Source organism: Ananas comosus, linkage group 13, assembly GCF_001540865.1.
Source record: "Ananas comosus cultivar F153 linkage group 13, ASM154086v1, whole genome shotgun sequence".
NCBI classification, from domain to species: Eukaryota; Viridiplantae; Streptophyta; class Magnoliopsida; order Poales; family Bromeliaceae; genus Ananas; species Ananas comosus.
The window spans coordinates 5545132-5571470 of NC_033633.1; the positions used below are offsets into that span (position 1 = coordinate 5545132).

The 26339-nt window shown below is 38.3% G+C and overlaps 1 protein-coding gene across 1 annotated transcript in view; it reads right to left on the minus strand.

The window, feature by feature from the left end:
• Nucleotides 1–26339, minus strand: part of LOC109719254 (magnesium-chelatase subunit ChlD, chloroplastic) — an 82258-nt gene that overhangs the window by 3013 nt on the left and 52906 nt on the right. Inside the window, exons 6-11 of the mRNA XM_020245827.1 lie at nt 6250–6342; nt 4837–4932; nt 2735–2872; nt 2375–2575; nt 923–1078; nt 659–766 (exon numbers count right to left, since the gene is read on the minus strand). Of these exons, the coding sequence (XP_020101416.1) occupies nt 659–766; nt 923–1078; nt 2375–2575; nt 2735–2872; nt 4837–4932; nt 6250–6342 (792 nt within the window). The remainder of the gene's footprint in view (nt 1–658; nt 767–922; nt 1079–2374; nt 2576–2734; nt 2873–4836; nt 4933–6249; nt 6343–26339) is intronic.

The following is a 26339-nucleotide window of genomic DNA, read 5'->3' on the forward strand; positions in this document are numbered from 1 at the left end:
TACAGTAATATAATGTTGAATTGCAGTGTTTATAGCATTACTATATTTAGTTCTGTCTATAAAATTCAGTAATATAGACAATAAAGTAGTCTATTCCAAAATTGCCCTTAGCCATATTTTGCAATCTTTTTTTACTGTTTACAAATAATATTTTTTTACTAAATCTTATTTTAAATAATTTAATTTTTTAAATTTGAAGTTTAAAAATTTTAAATTTTAAATTTAAAAATTAAAAATTAAATTCAAAATTTAAAATTTAAAAGTTGACAATTCAAAATTTTAAATTAAATTTTTTAAAATGACGTATTGAAAAGGTTTCGGGAGTTAGAGGGGTAAAATTATCATTTTACATAATATGCAGTATTACTGGCTTTCAATAATCCAAGATACACATTCTCCTCTCGTTAATATTTTTGATATAATTCTACACCATTTGTAATGCTACATTACCGACCCAATTACATACCGAATGAACCAAACATAGTAATCCTGACAAAATTGCCTGTAATCCTGCCAGAATAATACGAACCAAACGCACCCTAAAAGAAAAGTCTTAGCACCAAAAATCCTTACTATCTTTATTGTTTGAGTTCTTAAAGTACATACACCTTGTCAGATAATTTAGAGGGGTAAACCAGAATGATATTCTTGTGTTTACCTGATCTCTACTAGTGTAGCTTTCTGCTAGCAATTGTAGTCCTGCACCTTTTGCATTTTGCATACGGTTCAGTGCCATGCTTCCACTAGCATCTACCACAAAGATTACCTGGAAAGAACACACTTAAATAAATAACACATACAATACCAAACCAGCAAGTACAGGGTTGTCCATTACCGAGAGAGTCTGACTAGAGGTAGTACTCTCAGCATTACAGTTGTGAAGTGAAAGAAGAACAAATGAGGGAAAAGAAAAAACCTATACCAGGGCACCTGCTTTTCGAGCCATTCTTTTTGCTCTCATGTCAGTTTTTTCAACAAAAACTTTTCTTGTCTTGTCAACATTTTTCTCCCTCCGCAGCTTTTGGTATGGCGCAGCTGCTCTAAGTGTTGCATCAACAGCCAATCTTTTTACTGGACCCTGCATTTCAATTTATTATTTTGAGATATAGAACACATTTATGACAAATCAAACACACAGGTAAGAATTCAGTCAAGTAGAGAGTAAAATATCCAGATAAATTTGCATAAGGCATTAAACAACATAAAACAGCAGCAGATATGCCATAGAAGTGATACAAAGTGTTAGCTATCAAAAAGCTGTTATCCACCACTGCTCAACTAGCATACCATAAGACAAGGTAAGATTTAGATAAGAGAAGCTCAAAATAATCATGGACTATGTTTCAAACAAGATTTAAAGTGTCGCCCTGTGCGCGGTACAGGGGGGGGTCTCGGACACCCCTCCGTGCTGCGGCACGCAGCGCCGTGCCGCACGAGACAGAACGGCACGGCACTGTGCTAATTTTTTTTTTGCTTTTTTTTTCCTTTGTTTTTTTTTGTTTTGTTCTTTGGAATATCCAAAGCATTCTGGGTACACCACGCCCCCCCTCCCCAAAGACATTGCAAATCGAAAATTTACTTATTAAAGTAAGTCAAAAAAATTATAATTTAAATTTTTTTGTTTATCAATATACGGACAAAAGATTTCTCCGAGCCCTCCGCTTCCATCACAAATATCTATTTTTTCTTTACAAATTATTTTATCAAAATTTGTTGCACTGTGAAATTTTTAGCGAATTAAGGGAACAAAATCGAACTCAATAAATAAATTTTGAGCCACATCAAACATAAAATTTTATTTTTGCGCTCGAAAATTGAAAATACTGATAAAATTAAAAGCTAAATTAAATCAATTGATACTTAAATTTATTTAATTTATTTGTCATATAATTTATTGCTTAATTCTTTTGATAGATTTTTAAAATTATTTTTTTGTATTTTATAAAAAAAACTGTAATATGGTCAAAAGAAAAAAAGAAAAAAAGATATCTTTGCATTTTAAAAATTCTAACATGTAAAAATTTCTATTCTGCATCAGGTGCAATTATACTTTACATACAAAAAAACTTACAAATATGCTAATTGATGAGTATAGTAAGCTATACATAGCAAATATTCATAATTATTTGATTAAATCTTTCAAAATAACATTATAAGAGCTTATTGAAACCAAAAAAACTGAAATAAATCCGTGCCAAAGCGTGCCAGTAAGAGATTATGCGTATCCATTGGCACGCAAGCGTACCATGTGTCGGTACGGAAGCATGCCAATGACGTACCGTGCCAGTCAAACAACGACACGCCCTCATGCCACGACACTTTAAACCTTGGTTTCAAATAACAAATAAATGATGGACTAAGAAATAGGAAAAACCTTTGGAAGCATAGACTTTATATATCGGCCCCTATCTTCTGAGAATATAACATTTTTGGCTCGTCCAGCTTTCCCTCGTCGCCTCTGTGCTTGCTGTGCAAAGAACAGGAGTTTATCATCTACTATACCACCTTCAGCATCAAAGATAAACTCCTCAGGTATTTGCTGCTCTTCCTGTTCATTCTCTTGCTCATTGTCCTCCTGTCAATGTAGTTGAGTTGTTTATCATCTCATAGTGGAAACCTCCGACAAGTATTGTGTTAAATAAGCAAAATAGTTTAAAGGAAAACTCAGATAGCAGGAATAGAATTCATGCTACACAGGATAAGGATGTATTATAAAAAAATAACATTGACCCACCTCCTGATCTTCATCCTCATTCTCATTCTCCGACGAGTCTTGATTCTGTGGGGGAGGTGGCGGAGGTGGAGGTGATTGATTTTGCTGTTCTTGTGGATTCTCGTTGATGGTTGACCGTGGCAAAATAACTAGCTCTACCTGCAGTACGATTAAATATAGCATGCGAAATATGTTAAAGACCCTAAATGGACAACATCAGTTGAACATATCTTAAAAAGATAGCTTGGTCTATAATAGAAAAGGATGCATAAATGCATACTATCGCATGAATATAATGATAAAACAGAAGTTACATCAATTTACAATGGCTATCAACTTTTGGAGAGTAGTCAGATCTCAGAATCACAGTGATCACTTATAGTAGCAAACTGAAATTCTACACACATCCCAATCCGACATTTTACGATTGATTCCCTATCGGTTAAATTTCTCCATGGATCATGATTATATCTAGGCATCTACTATTTTTGACATTTTAACAAGTCCCAGCAGCAGAATCTTGCACCAAGTTTGCAGAGGTGGTGAAGTCTTCGTTGTGAAATTATAAGAAACAAACAAAAAGCCTCTGCCATGCTCAAAGGAGTGCAAGTAGGCTAGAGCTCGAATCTGACCCAACTACGAGAAAGACACCATCTGTCTAAATGCATTACCCCATGCAATCCCTTACATCCTGTTTATCTGTAGACAGCATATATCTACTTATTTCATCAATTTATATCTACTAGGCGAGTCCAATACATGTTTATGTCATTGATAACAGGTACAGTTGCAGATATTGACATGGATGAAGCAAAATCTGACAAGCCTAATGGATGTCTGTATTACATTTATGAAAAATATAATGCATATAAGTTAAGTAATCTCATTTTTAGATTAACTACCTTATTAATAATAGAGCAAATCCATTTAAGGAATGCCTCCATTAATGAAGATCCATCAGATAAACTTTATTTTCATGTTCAATTAAGCACAACTTATCTCTAATTTTGAAACTTTGTAGATAGCAAATTGGTAAACACCAAGTTATTCCAGCTACTTCTTTGAAGCTAGTACTAAATATTTTTCTAATATAAGCTTTCTATGAACCATTTCAGTGTTCTATAAACTCCACCATTAGGTAATCACAGCGATAATTAAAGATCTTATTTCTAGAATGCTTATCAGTACAGAGTGAAATATAAACATATTCTACCTACAATATTTCAGCAGGCAGCGAGATGTACAACTATGGCTCATATAGAACACTCGACCAAAAAGTTTTAAATTAGAGTATGTTGGCTGATGAAGGGTCATAACCTGCAAGGTAATGCTAAGGCCTTCGAATTCGTTGAAAGTGCCAAAAAGCAACTTTCATGTTTCTTTTACTAGTAAGTTGTAACTTTCCGAATTTAGATAAGCATTAAGGAAGAAAGAAAAAGAAGGCTGCCTGACCAAGTAGGCCATCCAAACTAACCTTCCTTTCATTATGTCGACTTTCGGGGAAATTCTCCACACACTTAATACAACTTCATTGTTCTTTTCTTTTATTGTGCATTGCAAAGTTTTTATCTAACACATATGTAGGTTATCAGTTGCATGTTAGGTCTGGATTTGGTTCATAATTTTGCATCAAGAAAATAAATTGTTTCGCATCAATGAAAGCTACATTTTCAGCACGAATATCAGCTGGGCTAGCTTTTCTCATCCAAAAGACTCCATTATTAGAGTTTAAATTCATTAGCATAAACATCAGAAATATTGTTTGCCAACTGACGGGTGTCATATTTGTTTTTATGCAAGTATTGGTGGACAGTTGGTCCTAAAATCCAAACTAAAAAGCTGTGACCAAACAAAAGTACTACAAAAAAGCAGGCTATCAATTTTTGTTTACAAGTTGATAATTGAAGGGTCTCATAAACTTCTGCCACAATGCTATTAATTTAAAAAGGAGGAAAATATCAAAACAGATAAATGACAACAACCCGTTTCAACAGACTTTCAATGAGATGGACTATAGAGAACTTTCCTTATTAATATACTTGAAGAATACAGCATAAGGTGTCAAGCTATAAATGAGTATATCTTACAAGATTAAGCAGTCACAAGGAGTAGAGATACTTAACAGCTTTCTTAAGGTCATCCACATAAACTTTTTCACGTCCCTCCAGAGCAGCAAGACATTTTGCCACTCGAGCAGCATACAACTCAGCTCTATGTCCCTATAGATGGTCCTGATCAGATTCAGCATGCCAAAAGCACAAGGTAAATTGTAAACAAGCTATGTTTGCATCACTAATTTGGCAATGATTCACACGTGTGATATCCTAGTGGCAGTTAAATAAATGGTTGCTCCACAAAATTTCATATCGGATAGCAGATGAAAGTACAAACATAATAGACTAAGATGACTTAATCACTACGTGAACATAATAACAGTGAAGAATAGAAGTCAATGTGGACAAACCAAAGTTTCACCCCACAGATGGATCGCCTGTTATTGTAATGCCAAATGGAACATGCTTCACAGGTCTAGTAACCAGATACAAGTTGGTAATGAGTAAACAAAAAAAAGAAAAAGAAAAAAAGACCAAAAAAAAAAAAAGATAAGGGAAAGCAACATAGAGAGTCCGATTTTGACACTGTATGTTGTGCATAGATAGAATATGAATGTCAATATTTTTCGTCTAATAATAAAAAAAAAGAAAAATTTTGATCACTATTCAAATGATGTCGAAAAAAATATAAAATTTGGTTTCCAGATATTTCCAATGCATAGATCATGTCTAATGGAGCCTATCATTGATTCAGATGTTAGGGATGGTCTTACGCTATTGAAAATAACAAATGCGGTAGATCTACTTTAAGAGTGCTCGATGGATACAATTGACATTTATCGAATACTTATGCAAAATTGTCTTTACCCTAAGTTCTCCAAATTTCTAAACAAAAGCTGAAGGCTTTACAACTTCTTTGGTACTGCTGCCTTTTTCATTCTTATTTTTCTTTCGCAAAACTTTTATGTGGTTAGAGGTGCCGATGGATGGAGTTCCTTAATCTTTGTAATTGTTGACCAGCATCCAATGCAACCCAAAGGCCTCTTCTTCAAAAACTCAAAAAGTTCTATGATTTTTTTTTTTTCATGCATGATCCTTAGACGTATAGACTGCATGCGCTACCATCTACCCGACACTCTCTCACAAAGAATTTGTGTTATAGAAAAAGAGAACCATACAAAGCAATGCCCACACACTCTATCGCATAGAATTTGTGTTTAAAAAATTTTAAAAAGGGGCCAATACAAAACAATGCCTATATTTGTGAAAAATAATTAGGTAAAATTACTTGATCCAAAAAAATCATTAACTAATCACGATTTATTTGATTAATTAATAATTGTTGAATTGAAGATGCAAGTGCATTCCGTAGTACCAAATGCAACAGTAAATACATTGGCAAAAAAAAACTACAGGGGTGTGGGATGCTGCAATTACAAAAAACCCATAAATTGCTAGGTAAAAGTGTTTCCCAGTATGAACCTGACAACCACCTCGCAATGCCTCCATAACCAGGTATTTAAGCTGCTCCCGACTTATGGTTACATCCTTCAGATATTCTCTTGCTAGAATGATCTATATAGTTGAATGCAAATGAAATTAGGTCTCAATGCCCAACAGTAATCAAATTGAATAACAAAGTATACAATCATTCATTATGATCCTTCTTACTTCAATGTACTGTAATACAAAAATGAAAAATGAAAATTGGGCAATTATTAGCAGTGGTTTGCCATTGTATAAGAATATTTCATTGCTCATTTTCGAGAAGCGATGAAATAGGAGCAGAGCCTCATGGCAACAGAGTAATAACACATAAAGCATGCTGAAAACATAAAGCAATACCACCATAAATGAAGATGAAGTTTGTTCTCTAACAGACAGTTAAATGCTAAGTAGCTCAGAGATTCTGAGAGTTTAACTTAACACTCTTTTCCTTACAAATGACTAGGCAATACGCAAAAAAGATGCAAGATTAGAAGAAAAGCACAGAAAATTTGGGAAAACCTTCCATTCAACAATCGAGTTACAGTACGCATACTGAAACTTGGAGTAGCTTTTTTAGCCAAATACAGCTGAAGTTAGAAACCTAAATTTTCCACTAACCATGTAAACATTTTGATTTTGACTAGTGGTGAAATCATTATGATTTTCAAAACTTAATTAACATGGATAAGAACTACAACTCCTCTAGTTTTATTCAAAACAACTATTAATTGCAAATCACATAGGTCAATATATACTTTAACAGCATAATAACAAATGCAGTTAAAAAGTGAACAAAACAAGATGAAGATGAGACCAAAAAGTAGGTCGCCACAACATATAGTGCATTGATTGCAACTTTGATTGTCAGGGAAACCACTATCCAGATAGTTGAAGGTTTTCTTGGCCCCTTAATGAAGTTGATGACTCACATTTTAACAGCACAAGAAGCCATGCAAACACAAATTAGTCCATCAGAAGGTCAAAGTTGGAAAAGCCAAATCTAAGTTGGCGATAACATAAAACCACGACTAGTTCCACTAAATTTAATACAAACAACTCAAACTTCACGCAAATTGTGATTCAGTTATGTTATAATATTTGAAATAGTGGTTTCGAGCATCTTAAATACAAAATTTGATTATTGCATGGCTTTCACAAAATATTGTTTTTCAAAGAGTTAAATTTTACAATTTGATTTTGAATATTGTGAAAATTAACTATGTACCCCTCCAACGTCCCACAATTTATAAATACCTTCTCAAAGCTATGAAGATCAAAATACCCTTACTCTTATAGATGGTTATAAATATTCAAGATAATCTCAGTGGTAACGGTCCATTCATACCCCTACTTTCTCATCTTTCTTCCTATTTCCTTTCCCTCTTTCTACTTACAACCTTAGCTCCATTCTTTCCACCAATTGAGAAGAAAAGAAAACGACTAAAAAAATGTTTCAAAGACATACTCCTCCAAACCATGGCTGCCCCATCTTTCCTCATTTCTCTACCGATTTTTACTGCACAAACCTCCAACTAAGGGTGTAATGTGGGCCCAGCAAGGCCGGCACGGCCCACATTAGTCAGGCGAGGAGCCGGCCTGGCCCGGCCTGATTTCATACCTGAGCCGGGCCGTACCGAGACGGAGCAAACAAGCCTCCGGCCCAGCATGGCCCAGAAGGCCCGAGCCTGGCAGGCCCCTTAAATTTTTATTTTTTAATTTTTTAAAAAAATTGTGTAAAATTAAAAAAAATAAGAAAATATATTATTTTTGATTAAATTGATATTTTGATTAAAAAATTTAAAATTTTATAAAAATATAAAATAATAAATTTTTAATTTAAAAAATATATATACATTTTTATTATTATTTTTAATTTTACACAATTTTTTTAAAAAATTAAAAAATAAAAATTTAAGGGGCCTGCCAGGCTCGGGCCTTCTGGGCCATGCTGGGCCGGAGGCNTAAAAAAATAATAATAAAAAAAGTAAGAGGGGCCATTTCTTAATATTCTATAGGGGAGGTGGTTTCCGTACATTTCTCCCTCCCCAAAAAGAAAAAAAGAAATTAAGCTGAGGGCGTTCTTTCAACATATACATAATTGAGGGGGTATCGATACATTTTTATTATTATTTTTGAAAAAGAAAAAGAGTTTTTGGTCCAATGGACCAAAATTGTTTGGTCCATTGGACCAGAAACAACTCCTAAGTTCTGCAGTGGCAGACATTAGGTGGAGAGCCTTTTCTCTCTAGGAGCTCAAACCCTTAGGCCCAAAGCAAGTTGCCTTGGTTCATGGGGTCCAAGCAAGCCGTGCCGTGCCGTACCGAGCCGCGGGCTTTCCTCACCTCGGCACGACCTAGGCCCGTTTCGTGCTGGGCCGTGCCGGGCCATCGGGCCTAAAGAGTGAGGTCCAGTGCGACCCGAAAGTTCGGGCTGGGCCAGGCCGGCACAGGTGCTAGCCACCCATGTTACATCCCTACATCCAACCCTGCCTGACTTTCTTTCCCTCCTTCCCAATAGTACCATGAAGAAGAGAACTTGAGTACCATGGACAAGTCAATTAACTTTCATGCTTCTCTTGCTCTCATGTTATTTTGCTTCAAACGCCATTGCTTCCTAAATTAGGCATCAATTGCAATTACTGCCAATAAAAACAGTGTTTTGTAATTTTCAAGCTAGGTTTCCTCAACGAGGAACAAGCCGCGGTAAAATTGACTGATTGGTAATGGATTCCTACTGTATTTTCTTTTTACAAACTTGGCATTACTTTATGGTACATTTGAATTGTTGCCATGTGGCGTGTCCACATTGACCAATTCTAATTCAACCCAATCTACAGGGGATGTGAATAAAAAATTATCTTAATAATTATTTATTAAAAAACATATTTGGAATGAATATCTTAATAGATATTCTAATCCTAATCTCCATATGAGAATCAGGATATTTTAAGGGATCCTAGTATCTATATATATAAATCACTTCCAATTTTGACATGAGAAATAAAAAAAGAAATTCCTCTTTCTTGTCCTATCTCTACATTCTCTCTGAGATTTCCACCTATGTTCCCAGGGTTTTTGAGGATGGACGATTGTGGAGACTAATACCCTTCCACGGTAATCTAGCGTAGAGATCCCGACACGAGTCCGATTGAAGATCTAGGAGGCAAAATGACGAGCGTAGCAATACAAGTTCTTCCGCTGGAACTACTGTAAGTATGATATTTTTACGGTGGTTATTTTTCCTACAATTTGTATCAAAGCAATTTTACTCATTTTGCCTTGAATGTCAATCGACCTATTTGTTTAGATCTTCTTTATGCATAGATCATTTTTTGGTGATCGATTAATCAGCAATGCTTTTAGATTTATTAATATTGAAAAAGTCTTAATTACTTTTCTTGTAAGTTTTGTTAATGGTACTCGTCGTGTAGGGGTGTAAAACGGATCGGGCTGCCCGTGGGCCGCTCGGCCCGGCACAACTGCGAGCCGGGCCATGGCCCGGCACGAGTACTGTAGCACCCATGCCGGGCCAGCCCGGCTTAGTTCCATGGGCTGTGCTGGGCCGAGCTACTGCGGCCCGTAGGCTCGGGACCCGAAGGACGTGCCGTGTGTGGGCCGTGCGGGCCGACAGCTCGGCCGTGCGCAGCCCGGCATCCGCACGTGCGCACGCCGGCGTGTCGGGCACCTGGGCCGTGCCTGGCCCGACAGCCTCGCCGCAGGTGCCCCGCACGGTAACAACGGCCCGCCCGGCCTAGCCGTTTTTTTTTTTGCACTAGCCTGGCGCTACGTATAGCCACTAACACACTCCCAATGTATTTTTCCAATGTGTAGACTCAGGGTGCTGAAAACTTGTTTTCCAGCATTGGCCTGACAAGAGTGCCCAACGCTGTAGTATTCCGCTTGTCCCCCCCCGCCCCGTCCCTTTTTATTTTTTTTTTCAATTTTCTTTATTATTATTTTACAAAATGGGGGGTTAAAAAAATTTTGAAAAAAAATCTTGATAAAAATGAAACATAATGAGCCCTTACTAACATTCAAATTGATGTAGAACGAGGACATTTTGGTCAAAAAATAAAAAATAATTTTATATTTTTAAAAAAATTAAAAAAAAATTTACATATATAAATACTACTACAAACATCCAAATTCATCATAACAAACAACTCTTCATTCATCTTCTTCTACAAAGATTAATTCCTCCTACTCTTACACTTTAAATTTAAATTTTTTTTCCTCAACTCTCAAGTTTACTTTGCAAATATTTTTAATTTTTTTCAACATTATTTTTTACAAAGTCTCTCTACAATTTCACCGCACAAAATTTTAATTTTAGCACAATAATTAATCTCTATTTTTTTATTTTAAATTTTGAATTCCCTAAAGGAATTCCCATATAAACAGTTGAAATTCCCACAGAATAATAAAGTCTAATATACTAAATATACTATATATTTTATTTAATTACTTTTAGCATTATTGTATTTATTTTTTATAACAATGTCGGGTGAATTTTCTCATATAGATTTTTCTTGCACTGATTATACTCCTGAATATTATGTTAATAATCAATCAGAAACTGCAACTGGTGGTTCTACACAAGGTGACGGCAGCTCGCAACCTAAACCAAATTTAGACGCAGGTTCTCAAAAAGCGTCTAAACGAAGAACAAGCGAAGTATAGAAATACTTCAATATCAAAGAAATTGACGGAAAAAGCATGCGAGCTGTTTGTACTATATGTGGATTTCATTATTCTTGTGATAGTTCCGGTGGAACAGGTCATCTTAACAGGCATATTCAGAAACATCAGGTAAAAGAAGGTAAAGAAACAAAACAATCACAACTTACTTTTACTTCTAGTGGAGTTAGTACATTTCAATATTCTCATGAACGTAATAGAAGAGAACTTGCATTGTATATTGTAGGAGCTGAACAACCATATACATTTGCCGAATGTCCATATTTTGAACACTAAGTGAAAACATCTTTGAATCCCGCATACAAAAAAACTTCTTGAAATACTAGTCGCAAAGACTCAATAAAGCATTTCTTGAATATAGGCAAAATTTGATTTCAATTTTAGAAAATTTGAATTCAAAAATTTCACTCACTTCCGATATTTGGACTTCGAGAAATGAACGTAGTTTTATATGTATTACTGCACATTGGATTGATTCTGATTGGATATTACAAAAACAAATTATTGGTTTTCAAGAACTTGAGTTTCCACATACTGGTATTTATATTGCTCAGGCTATTGAAAATGTTTTACAAATTTACAACATTAGCCAAAAAAAATTTTCAATTAGTTTCGATAATGCTAGCAATAACAGAACCGCAGTTCAAATTTTGAAAAATAATTTGCATCCCATCTTAAATGGAAAATTATTTCATAATAAATGTGCATGTCATATTATAAATTTATGTGTACACGAGGGATTAAAAATAATTAGTCCACAAATAAAAAAATTAAAAGATTGTATTATGTTTATTCATAGCTCCGGTCCAAGAAAACAAGATTTTAAAAGTTTATGTAGACAATTGGGCCAAAAGTATAAAAAATTTATTTTTGATGTTCAGCACCGATGGAATTCCACATATAAAATGTTGCAATATTGTTATGAGAATAGAAATGTTTTATCTATTTTTTGTAATGAGAAAATGCAGCATAATCCCATAACTAATAAAGAACAGGACATTGGACAAATTCTTATAACATTTTTGCAACCATTTTATGAGTCAACCAAACTTTTATCAGGTGTGTATTATCCTACTTCATGTCATTTTCTTAATCAAATTTTACTTATGAGTAGTCATTTTGCTGAATATAGAAATTCTCCTCTTTTAGCTCAAATTGTTTTTATGATGGAATCTAAATTTAAAGATTATTGGGAAGAAATTCCTATTGTACCTCTTTTGGCCTCTATAATGGATCCTAGAATTAAATTAAATGGAGTAGAAATTGCTCTTACTCAATATAATGAATTTTTAGAAATTAATTCAACAAATTATTCAAATAGGGAAAATATTTTTCAAATAGTAAATAGTATTTTATGTGAAATGTATGGTGTTTATGCAACTACTTCGGGTAGTAAACGACCATATTCTTCACAGTTACAAAGTAGCAGCAGTAGTAGTGGTAAAACTAGTAAAAATATAATTTTATCTTTAGTAAGAAAAAAAAAACAAACGGATTTTAGTGCACCTTCTTTTAATGAACTTCAGTTTTACTTACAAGCTAATTTTTCAAATCTTTTTAATGATGATGAATCGGATAAATTTGATATTTTAGCCTAGTGGAAAACACATGAAAGTACACCGTGCTTTCTGCCATGGCACGTGATCTACTAACTGTGCAGGTTTCAACAATGGCATCCGAGTCTTCTTTTAGTGCAGGTGGAAGAATATTGGATGATTATAGAACCTGGCTTAAGGAGGATGCGGTCGAAGTTTTAGTCTGCTTAAAAGATTAGCGAGCTGCAGAATTAAGAATACAAAATAAAGAAGGACATGAGTCTACATCTTCAGATGAAGCAGAATTAACTACCTAAAAATATACCAACATTTGTGGCATGCTAGAGTGCAATCGCCCCAATCTCCTCACTATTGCTTATTAGTTTTTGTACCTCTTCTTTTTTATTTTGTACCTCTCTTTAGTAGGTACCCTTTTTAAGTAAAAAAATGATGTAATGAAGAACAAAATTATATTAATTTTGTTCTCTATTGTTTGCTAATTAGTCGTATAAACAATTCTGTTTTATTTTAAATATATTTTTGATTTTATAAATGTTTGTACTTTTCTCTAATGTAATTATATAATATGATTAATTCAAATTTTACATATTTTTTGTGCTTTTTCTTTAATATCATTTTCCCTTCAAAATATTAAAAAAAAAAAAGATGAAAAAGGACTTTTTTTGGCTTCGGGCTGGCACGAAGCCCGGCTATAGAACAACAAGGATAACCTATCCTAAATACTATGGACCTACCTATAGATGTAGGTTGTAGGGCTACTGTAGCCCCGTGAGCTTGCAGACAACCTTGGAAGATGGGCCCAACGGCACTTTAAGCCGTTGGGTCCCTTCCCTTTTTTTTAAATACTTTTTTATTTTTATTTTTTCAAAATAATGGGTCAAAAAATTAAAAAACAATTGTTATATGTTTTGATTTTTTTAATTTTTATACTTTTCTCTAATGTAATTATGTAATATGATTAATTCAAAATTTATATATTTTTTTGTAATTTTTTTTAGAATATCAATTTCACTTGAAATAATAAAAAATTATGAAAAAAAGTTATTAATTTTATATTAAAGCTTGTTATTGGATCAAACAATTGTAAATTAAAATATTTATATTAAAAATCTATAAAATTGAAAGTGAATATTATTTATCTCTTAGCTTTAAATTTTATATAATTTAATTAATAATATTAAAAATTAAATTTGTTGTTAGTGTTTAATTTTTTAAAATTTATAAATGCTTAAAAAGTTTCAAAAAGTGGGCATAATTGTATAAATTAAAACATTAAATCAAAAGTTTATAAGTTAAAAACTACTTATCTCTTTTTCTTCAAAATAAAAAAATAAAAAAAATACAAAAAAGGACAAAGAAAAAGGCAAAAGCCCTATTATTGGGCTGGCACAAGGCCCGGCCCGGCCGGCCCGGGCGGGCTAGGGGCCGGGCCGGGCCTTTCCTCTAAATAAACGGGCCGCCCGGCCGGATTCATAATCGGGAGGGGCGGGCCGACCTGGGCCCGAACGGCCCGGATAATGTGGGTCGTGCCACCCCTATCGTCGTGAATCGTTCATCATAATTTTTATACTATCTTGTAACTCTAAAATTGAAGATTAGACCTACAATATTTTGTTAGAATTCGTTTTTGTGATATACGAAACAACTTAAAATTTGAACTAAGTTTTATTTATAGATGTATATTATATCTTATTGCAAAATTTTATGAGGATTGGTGGAGTTTTTCGTAAACTTTCCAACAACACTTTTTTTTTTGCAAAAATCTATTTTGTAGATCTACTCCCTTTTTTTTACTAATTTACTATTTTATCTAAAAGAGAAAGGTTACTATGCTGCTGCACGGGCTACTAGCTGCACCTGGCCCCTGCTCGCTCGCGCCCTGGGTTGCGTAGGTTGCCGGGCCTTGCCCAATCCGACCCGACCCGACCCGAGCCTGCCCATGCAGGGCTGGGAGGGCCACTGGACTCGCCCCTAGCCACCGCAGGGCCCGAGCCCGGGCTGCCAAGGTGGCCTAAATTGGATTTATTCATCAAAATAAAATAAAATATGATATGAAGCTATAGGCCTACAACTCGACTTAAACCTTCATCAATCTATTGTTCTACCACCAAGCTATATCGACCTTTTATCAGTATGGGTAGATCTATTTATTTTTAGTAGTTTCTTTTTTTGCAACTTATTTATTAGTTTAATTTGTTGTTTCGGTTGCTCTCTAATTATGCTTTTGTAGCTGAGTGATTATTTTTCTGCTGTGTGCAAGTAGCGTATTCTTTCTCAAAATAAGTACTAATGTTTTTTGTGTGGTTTTGTACAAAACTTAATTTGTCGGAAAATAGGTTGACATATGTAGCATTCGCTAGGTGAGGATGAAATTATATACTCTTATTCTATATATTTTATAATAGGTCTTTTCTTTTTGCACAAAAATTGTAATATTGCTTGAGTGATGTAAAGAGAATGTGTTTCACATCGACAATATTTTTCAAATTTAGTTTTGGCATAAGTACTTATATTTTCGATACGTATATTTGTTATTTTGTAGCTGTCTGCCACCACGAATGACGCACCTCGCACAGTCGTTGGATTTCGGCCGTGGGGTAGTATTCATGATTCAGATGAGTATGTATATGTATATGGGTATCAGCTATCGCGGGTCCATGGCTTCCAATAGATGCAAGCATCTACTGTTAATTACCCCCGTGACATTGGGGCACCTTCAATTAAAAGACCTTTATAGATGGGATGAGATGAATCGTATCTTGGTTTATTGAATCCTAAATATATGTATTAGGATTCAGTTGGATTTGAGATTAACTAGGTCCTAAGTATATGGTCCATGAACTTGGGTATGGTTCGTGGTGTTTGGTTCATGGGATATGGTTTATGATTCAGAACTTGGTGTATGGTTTATGGGTTTGGTTTATGGTTCATGGGACTCGGTTCATGAACTTGGGTACGGTTCATGGAATATGGTGTATGGTTCATGAGATTTGGTTTATGGATATGGTTCATAGTTTATGGTTTCATGAATTTGGTGTATGGTTTATGGTTCATGGTGTATGATTCATGAACTTGGTTCATTTGGTTCATGGTTCATGAGGTTAGATATGTGGGATTTGGTTCATGAACTTGGTGTATGGTTCATGGTGTTTGGTTCACGAACTTGATTCATGGTTTATGGTGTTTGAGGTTTATGGTTTATGGGATTTAGTTCATGAACTTGGGTATGGTTCGTGGTATTTGGTTCACGAACTTGGTTCATAGTTTATGGTGTTTGAGGTTTATGGTTTATGGAATTTAGTTCATGAACTTGGGTATGGTTTACGGGTGAGGTTTATGAACTTGGCTCATGAATCTTGGTTTATGGACTTGATTCATGATTCATAAACTTGGTTTATGGTTTATGAAGTTGGGTATATTGGATATGGTTCATGAACTTGGATATGGTTCATGGACTTGGTACATGGTTCATGAGATTTGACTCATGAACTTGGTGTATGGTTTATGGGCCTTGATTCATGAACTTGGGTTATGATCCGTGGTGTTTGGTTCACGAACTTGGGTAAGGTTCATGGATATGGTTCGTGGTTCATGAACTTGGTTTATGAGTTTTGGTTCATGAGACTTGATTCATGAACTTGGGTATAGGATTTGGGATTTGGTTCACGAACTTAGGTATGGTTTAGGTTCATGAGCCTAAGTTGGAAGTTGGATTTGGGTTTTAGGTTTGGATTTGGATTGTGGACTTGATTTGGGTTGGGTTTGGGTTTTGGTTTTGGGTTCGGGTTTCGGTTTGGATTTTGGTTTTGTTTTGGTTTGGGTTTGGATTTGATTTGGTTTGGGTTTGGGTTTATTTGTGGATTTGGGTTTGGATTTGGGTTTTGGTTTTATTTGTGGATTTGGTTTTGGTTTGGGTTTGGGTTTATTTGTGTTTTGGGTTTGGTTTGTGTAACAATGTGAATTCTCGGAATCCGAGAGTTGCACTTCGTCCGGAATCGACTAACTGTCGAGTGGGTAAGCTTTGGAAAAGCTTAGGATGCACGAAACCCAAAAAGTGCATTGAAATGGAGTCCGCGAGAGCAAAAGATGCAAATCTGCACTTTTGGCAGGTTTTGCTCTCGGGGACCGGTCTCTGGCAGGAGAGACCGGTCCCATCGGCTGAGGGTTGCGGGGTTGCTGATGCAACCGGTCCCTGGCAGGGAGGGACCGGTCCCCGCAGGCGACACCAGCGAGAATGGCCAAAATTTGGTTAAGTCCCGAAAATCCAGCTCTCGAGAACAGGTCTCTCAGGAAAAGACCGGTCTCCGAGGACCGGTCTCTCGAGCAAGGACCGGTTCCCAAATGCGAAATTCCCTCTGCCCGAAGGGGAGGCTCTCGGGGACCGGTCTACCCGACCTGGGACCGGTCCTTCTGGGCGAAAATTGCCCAGTAAGGGCAAGTTCAAAGAGTGGAAAAGTGGAGGGGCTTATATGCAAAATGGCCATATGAGGGGTTATTAGAGAGGTATCTCTCTCTCTCTCTCTTTCTCCCTCACTCTCCCACCGCCTCCCCTCTCTCTCTCTGATCGTGAAGGGGAGAAATAAGAAAAAGAAAAGAGAAGAAAGAAAGAGAAGAAGAAGGAGAAGAAGACTAAGAAGGAGATCTTCCTCCTCCTCTTCATCTTTTCCTCACCATTGGAGCTCTGTAGAGAGGTAAGCTTGGTGCTCTCTCATGGTAGATCTTTAGAGATAGGTTTTTGATCTCTAACGATGGTCGGAATGGAACCCTAGCATGCTATCAAGATGGTTTTTTCCCATTTCATAAATCGATTTGGTGGATTTGGTAGTAATGGCATTCTAGGGCATCCAAAGAGGGTTTTTGGAAATAGATGAGATTGATCTCATTTGACCCCGTGTAAACCTAATTGGGGGTCTAACGAACGCATTGGCGCGCTCGGTTCGGTGATCCGACGAGCGAGTGCAAAGTTATTAATGAAATACTATATTTTTAACAGATAGTCGCAGCACGCAAGATAGGAGCCCAAAAATCGTGAGATCGGATACGGAGCATCGTAAAGCCGTGGAATAACAGGGGAAACCTTCGGATCGCGATTCGGTAGCAATTCGGTTAGTCGCGCAAGAGTTTGGGCCGAACCGAGTCACGGGTGCCGCGGGCGGCCAATTGCAAGTGTCGACGAGCAATCGGAAAGCTAGCTAAGGTGCGTTGTGTTTACCGAAGCGACTAGGTCGCCTGTATGTCTGAGAGTGACATAAACCGAGTTGATGCATACAAATGTTGAAAGATACATGCGTAGGAAGAGATATATATATATATATATATATATATTTTAACTCGAGGATACGAAAATTTTCATAGTTCAATAACCACGAACATCTAAAAATCGGTAACCTATTTTTCTATACGCTAATCTTACTACACTGGGGGGATCACAAATCACCCACCAACCAACTTATCATATTAGATTACCAACTTTTACTAGGCTCTTCATCTAGATTGCCATTTTTTTGAAAGTTCGTGGTTCACGAAACACGAAAATGTTCGTGGTATCGACCTGATATATATATATATATATATATATATATATATATATATACAATGTGGGGCCTAATGTTGCCTTCGGGCCCGATGCAGTTATCTCGGCGGTGTACATGTTCCTATATGGAATATGTATGCTTCGCAGTTGTTTTGAACAAGTTGTTTTAATTGATTCGACCTAACTAACCCAATACTTTATACTTACCGTACGTAGTACTCGTATCATCAACGATCATGTACAAATAGCATGGACAACTAACTTAGTATAACGGTTCCGTACCATCGTACGATCTACAAATAATATAATGATTGGAAAAGATGAATACGGACAAATCTGGATCACTTTTTTAGCCACCCCAGCCGACGACTTGGGTGACCCTTGAAAATAATCAAAAGTAGGGTGAAACAATGTCCCGGATCGTGTTCGCCTGGCCGACTCCTAGCGCCATTCCCGTATCGCGGGTTCTATCAACGGAGGATACGTAATCTCATAGTACATGGGAAAACTCTCTACTACATAAAACCACTCCAATGAACATCTACATATACATAGATCTCTACTTTGTACATTTGGTTTACATACATGAACCACCTATTTACATTTACCAACTTACACTTACATTATCGAACAGTGCTGGGCACTGGTGGGCGGATAAACCGGCTCCAGGGCCGCGGCGGCTGTAGCGGCTTACCTGTCCCAAAGGGGACATGATGCCTGTCTCAGAGGGGACATGTAAGTTCCGTAGCGTTAGTTATGTTAAGTGCTTCCAAGGTTGGTCCTTGTCTATAGTTAGTTCTAACGTTCACCTTCCATAGTATGTTGTATTTGTGTAGGATTCAATAATGTAAGTAAGTGAAAGTATCAAAAATGTAGTATCAAAGGTAAGAAAAAGTAGGTTTACGTTAGACTCAATAATGTTGTAAATGAATGATGTTCAAACTATGTAACATAAGAAAAGTAAAGGAAATGGGGATTCGATATATCTGCCCCATGACGATCGAGACCAAAGACCCCATCCCGCGATAGACGTCTTGATGCGGGAGCGGAACGCGGCGGCGCGGCGTGTGCACACATGGACATGGGGGTTTTGTCGTTGTGCCCCCACCCTGATAACAGGTATCAGGAGTCACCCAAATCGGTGGGTTCTCTTGGTCGAGTTGGTTGTCCAGATTGCTCCGTGACATTGTACAACCAAGTTGTTATATGTTGTCTATATATATAAGTTAACTTTATGTACAGTACGGAGTGCTTTACGTTATACGTTATGGACATTAGTACGTTCATCCAATGAAATTGCGATGAATATAAGAGTTAGTAAGAAATGAGAACAGTAAATTACAAATGAAAATCGAGAATCGATAAGAAATGAACATTGGAAAGAATTGAATAGTCGATAAGAATAAGGAATCGGCTAGAAATAAGAAATGAATAAGAAATAAGAAATGTGAAACAGCGTGAAAAGGTGACCGGTAAGAAAGGATTCTAAAGAGAATGGAATCAAGAGATACGGTGGGCTGAGCCAGAACTCAGTTAGTTAGCGCCTATCAGACGCGTGACAGATCGAGCTCCACTTCCTTGAGAGTGTACGTGGAGTCGACCGTTGTCGAGTGGCATGAGGACAGGATCGGCAAACCGCCGCTTGCTTAGCGTTGAGTGGGTTGTTGCCGGATCCAGGTACTGAATCGGTGGGCCGCCGCTTTAGCAGCGTGTTTGCGGTGCTGTCACCAAGTCAGTTGTCCGTCATCCTAGGTGTTTAACCGATTGGTGGGCCGCCGCTTTAGCAGCGTGTGCGGTGCTGTTACCAAGTAATCGGGAACCCGCCGCTTTAGCAGCGTGTGTGGGCTGTGGTGAAACCCACATAGGAAAATCGGAACCCTAAGGCCTTAGGTAAAGTGTAGTGTATCCCCAACCAGAATTGGGATACCTTGACTGGAGAGATCCAGATTCGGAAATGAGTTGGATTCAAGTGGGTAATCCAAATAACGAAAGTGTAAGAATTGGATCCAAATAATGTGATCCTAGTAATAAGAAAGGTTGGATCCAAGTGAACTGAGATCCAATTCAAGAAAAGTAAAGTGCTGGATACAAACAATTGTGATCCAATCTACGGTGAGCTAGATAAACTAAGATCCAGATGAGTGCTGGATACAAGGAATTGTGATTCAATCTACGGTGAGCTAGATTAAGTGTATGATTAACAGGTTAATTCGTAAGATGAGTAAGATCTCAATAGTTAAGAATAAAAGATTACAATAGAGAGATTAGTTCGATCTCAATAGTTGGTTCAAGTATACGTATATATTAGAGTGTTACGATTCGTACGTAGATACTAGAGTGTTACGATTAGTACGCAAATATTAGAGTATATAGTAAATATACGTAGATGAATCGTAAATGTAGTATGATAATTGTACGTAATAAATCGATGTACGTAGTAAATGTACGAAATAAATGTAAATATACGTAGTTGTACCTAAGAATCAAAGAATCTGTATTTCCGCTGGATCAGCGAAGCCATTTGTGTTGGGTGTAATTAAGCGCAAGGCTAACGAACAGCTGTGAACGTTAGCCGGAGGGCGCCGTGGCCATAGGCCGTGCCGGGCTATGACGTTGACGCGGAGTTGGCACGAGGCGAAGCGTCGGGGCTTTTAATATCCAGAAGCCAATACACGGTGCTACGGAGTTTAGGTAAAGGTACTAAAATGCTGCAGCGGAGCCGGGAGGGCCGCCTGGGCTTCGGATTTGCAGATAAAGAAATTATTGAAACATTGCCGAGCAGCCTAACGGCTTGGCAGAAGCGGTTGCGCAAAGCAATGGATCGTTAATCCAAATGCCTCCCAGTTTAATCTAGTTTGGGAGTATAAAACTTTTAATCATAAAACCTCGGGATCCAATGTTGATACGTTCTTTAGTGGTTTAACTAAGTACTAAATTCGTAGTAAGTAGATCTATCGTACGATCCTAAGGAGATTTAGGTAAATATTCGATAAATTGGGTTGGTAATTACTAGATGGTAATTACCCATTCCTCGAATGGAGATTCTCGAACGAGGTTTTACTTCTTCTTCTTCTACTACCACAACTACTAGGGAGGTTCGAAGAAGAGGTGGTTAAAGTGGAGAAAATCCTCTCTAAATCTCTCTCTTTCTCTCCCAAAAGAGAAGAGGAAGGTACGCACACACCCACACACAGCACCCACACGTGCCCAACCCCGACGTGCCAACTCCCTCTTCTTCGTAAACGAAGAAAATGTTGAATTGGGGAGTTGATATGTGATAAGTATAATGCCCGTCGAACTTTAGACTATTTAAAACAACCTCGGGAAGACTTGCAGGCAAACTTGAGTTTAAACTGTCCGTATGAGCCAAAATGAATTATTCAAGTTTCTTTAAAATTATAAAGTCAAAGCTGGGGTAAACCAGTGACTTTTAATATGGCTTGACATTAGAAAAAGTCTATCGAAAGCTTAAGATAAAGAGAGAGATGCCCACAGTCTTACCATACTTTGAAATTTAGATCGGAGTATTTTTATAAAGACTATAGGGGCGATTAAAAGTATTAAAAGACTCTGACACGTAAAAGACGATTAAATAGTCAGGGCAAAGGTTGTCTTTTAAGATTTAGAAGACAAAAGCGAGGCTAAAGTCGTGTCCAGCAAGGGTTGGCTATAAAGTGAAGAGATTTAGGTTATTTTATCATAGAGTATGATAAAAAAAAATAAAAAGAGAAAATATAAATTTTAAGCTATACAATGTATCGATCATAAAGAGAGAACGAGAAGGAACATAGTATGAACGTACTAAGTACATACAACTGATACAAATGAACCCGTTGATCTATATGTACTAACTACAAACAACTCGGAAATAGTCTGTCCCCTTTGAGACAGGCAAACCGCAGACAACTGCGCGGGTTTGGCTGGTTTAGCCGCCAACGCCCCACACTGCCTTTCTCACCATAGTCTCGTACATTTTCTCTCTTCAGATCCTACCTGGATCCTCTGGGAGCCTGCCATTAGGATTCCTGTATCCACGCACTCACTGCGCCTAGATACTCAACACCGCCTCCAATTCAATTAACCCATATTAACAATCTTACAGAGATCACCAAATATCTCTACCTAAGTTCACTATGACAAGTGTTAAGCTCCCTCAATACAACCGCTGGCTGTTGTATCGCGATTCCTAACCCTTACTCATACGAACACACGAAGGCGGATTTAACCATGTTCCAACAAAGCAAAGATTCAACACACCTAATAGCACTCAATTTATTCCAGTGCTAATTCTTGTTGATGGTCAACGGAACATAGCTGCTGAACAAACTAGTCAACGTTCCCAGAGCCCACATAAGTTTCTAGCTAGAAATCAGCTCGATAGTAGTCAACTTCTAATTCGGCCTTCTACAAGTATTCTAGCGCAAAGCCTACGCCATACCCGTGATGCTTAAGTACCAGTACGGTAAGCCCGAATGCTTACGGGGCCGTCGTAAGTACCTAGATTACTTGGCACAAAAGTCTCGAAAGAATCTAGCTAAACAGCACCACAAGTATCTGCTGTATAACCAGATGAGGGCACCGCTGTTCCTCGTGCTCCTTGTAGACTCCTAACACAACGTTCAGGAAACCCTCCTTTTCGAAATACGTTTTAACTTCTTCACGCCGAAAACCGAGGCACTTCAACGGAAGAACCCTATACACTAAAGACTCCCACCTCATAGACAACTGGGCTCCTTCCAACTCCGCTAGTTCCTAACCGGAGTAGGCGGCTTATATAGCCTTCAGGCGTTAAAACAGCCGAACCGCCCGATAATATCTACCAAACACCTCCCAAAGAACTTCTAGTAACAAGGTGAATGGGCAGAATGTGTCTTCCCGTGATTCAAACACACCCCACTACTCACGCTGGTCTCAAAATTTCTCAACTTCCTTTCTAACTGAAGCTGAGGCCACGAGCGGGATAGCCAAGTTCCTCTCCTGAAGCACCAAATATCACTGCGTAGGATGGTTCCAGAACCCACACAAGACTACGTCACGCCCTTTAATAACGAATACGTAGGGCGATCAACTTTTCGATACTCTTCTTGATAGAGTAAGTACTGGACCTCAATCGACGTCACTAGAAGCGAGAATTCGTCACCTCTGTGATAGATATACCACGCGCAACGCTCCACATGTGCCTAGTATTCTTTATAAACAAGTGAGTTTTCCTCGAGTTATACTCCGTTGCGTCCACCAATCTCAATAATTCCTTAATACTACAATGATAGGAAATGGTGGGCCCCTTACGGTTACACCACCGACTACGTGAATCGTCCTTCAGCCATCTCTTGGAGCACTACAACTAGTGTGTAGTCTTTAGCGAGACCTACCGCTAAACTAGAACTCTAGCACCGAGGCCTCCAAGGTCGATATGAATGCCGAGAGCAGCAGGTTGGCTGGAACAACCTCTCCTAATTTCTAAACGTTAGGCGTCTGGGTCAGAGGTTTTCCACGCTGCGCTACAGCTCTTACCTGCGTAACCACTAAAGGTGTACCCGTGACTAGCACGTGGAGCTATAGCCTTGGCTACCACACATGGCCTATTACTCCTTTAGGCTTTCAACTAAAACGTTCTTCGAGTAGCTAGAGAAATATCACAGGTAGGCCCGTCGTGGTTTTACATATTACTGAATTTTTACGTGATAACCACCGGCCCCTACTTCTCTCTGTAGCCCGTGATACACCGCGTTACAGAACACACAGTTGTTCAGTTTAGCCCCGCAGCTAAAAGCCGCCCTTTCAAAGTCTCAAATGGTTAAAGGCAAACCTTTAACCCCCTATATCGATACCTGAAGCACCACCCAAACGGGGCAAACAGCCTACCGGTACTACGATAAACCCACCACCACCTAGCGAACAACTTCAGCCATGTAAAAGATGGATAGGTGTGATGAACCAGACCTCTGTTCAATCGCGTCCAAATGGAACTATTCCACCACTCCGAAATACCCCAAGGTTTCAGCTAGCATAGCCTAGCTCTAGGAGCCAAATGTAGAGTAAAAACCTTTTCGAACATTCTTCGCGAACCGTATGCCGAGCTGAAATCGTATCGCAAAGTAGGAGTTTTGCTACCGGTCAGCCTCTCCTGTTAGGTTCAAAACCTCCTATACGAAGCTCGCACACATTAGCAAATAGCCCCACCTACCGTACTCGTAAATGGTTACCGGCTCAAGCGGATGTTGTTATCGATGGTTCGCTCATATCTTTACCGAGGTAAACTTCGAGATATGCCCTCCTTTACGGCTAGAGGATATGTAACCTCACTTCAACCGCTTGGCCATCAAAACCCGGGGTTAAATAACGCTCTCCGCCTCCTTTTTCAGGCGGAACGAGCGGTTTCCAACAACTGCCGTGTTTGATCCGTTTTCTTAATACGCTTATCCGCGGCGGCCCTAGAACTCAAGCGTCAACCTCTGGCGCGGAAAAACTTTCACAGCGGGTACTCCCCACACTTCACCAAACCTCAAGCCCCTTTCGAATCGGGGCCATATAGCCTGGCATGCTCCACCACCTTGCCTAACCACGTCACCGTATGGCCGAACGAAACAGCGGGTTCGAACGCCCACAAGTGTTACACAAGGTGCACAGATTAGAGGCGTTCATGCAAGTGCTGAGGCTCGTACAAGAGAACAAACTTGGCGGGCTCGAAGTTCTCCTATACTGAATGCTCCTCAAGGGTCACAGGTAGTAACGAGCTCTCCACTCCTTCGACGCCTTGGCACTCTAAGGCATACAATTTCCGGTCACCTCATTAGTACTACTAGCATTTCGGTGAACCCTCGAACTCCTGCGCTACTTCCTTGTAGTATGAGTAGAAAAGCCTCTAGACCTAACTCCATTCTCAAATCTAAATTTCACTCAATTCAAGACTCCTGCTTTGAGGAAAAATCCTCCCCTCCTACTTTCCATTACTAGGAGCTGCGCATTTAGCTTGAAGCCAGCTTTAACTGGTTTCATACCATAACCTGCGAAACCTACCCAGGTAAGTCGCAAGGCTTTCAAGCCTTACCGAATTTTCCCACATTTCCCGGAACCTCTCGTAACACCCTTTAAAAGTTTTTTAAAGCGTCCCTTTTACGAGAGCACCAGGCCTGGACACATCCCAGGCTTGGAGCATTTGCTTTTTACGGGTCCAACTCGATCACACGTACATACTCCCCGAACCCCGTTAACAACGTTCACCCCCTCATATACTCACCCCAGAGGTGAGTAGGGAAAGTAAAGGGAGTGTAAGAGGTTGGATTCTCTTTTTGGAGGAGAGAGAGAGAGATTCGAAGAAAAAGAGAGAAGATCCCAAACGAGGTTCTCCACCTCAACCACCTCTCTTCAACGAACCTCCATTTCGAAGAAGAAGAAGAAGAAGAAGAAGAAGGAACCGAACTCTTCCTCGAACCAAAACTCTATTCGAAGTACCCAAAAATACCAAATATCAATCCCAAACTAGATTTAGGAAATCTTTACTCAACATACTTTGGGATCCACTATGATACGAACGAATAACATATTTAGTACTCGATCAATTCACATAAGAACGTTATCACCTAAAATCCCAAAGATCTCTCCCAAGAGGGTACACTACCCAAACCTGAATTTAATTGGTATACCTTTGGATTAACTTCCATTTTGGCTGTGCTACCCGTTGAATTTGACCTCAAGGATGCCCGCACTCCGCTCAACAACTTCTTTTCATGCTAAAAGCCAAGCAAACGCAACCCAGCTCGGCTTCGTTGCAGATATTTAGCGCTCCGATCCTAAGAGCGTGGAGACGTAACATTTCTCCACCCCCACGATAGGCTTTGTTAGCCTAAAGGAAAATACAGATACAATAGTATAACCGGTACATATATATACACATCCCTAGTACGTAACATCTCATCCTACAACGAATAAGGTAAGGAACGTACGAGAGTACCATAAACATCCTATTATACTCTATTTTGTATCACCTGATACACGTACTCCGAATCCAACACTTGTTCCTTGAGATATCACGATACTGTTACTCTTGAATCTTTGTAACATTGTATGTTTCCACCGTAACCCTATCTCTGTAACACTGTATGTTTCCACCGTAAACCGATCATTTAGCTCTTGTGAGTTGTATACCGCTATCCCTAACCATAGAAGGGACCGAAACAATGATGATCAACCATCCCATAAGAGCCCTATCTCCTAACCTAGTATGAGTGTAAGCAGACAAAGCGAACCGCCACCAGCGAGGTGGTTCGTCACCAAAGGCCTCATGAAGTGCCATCC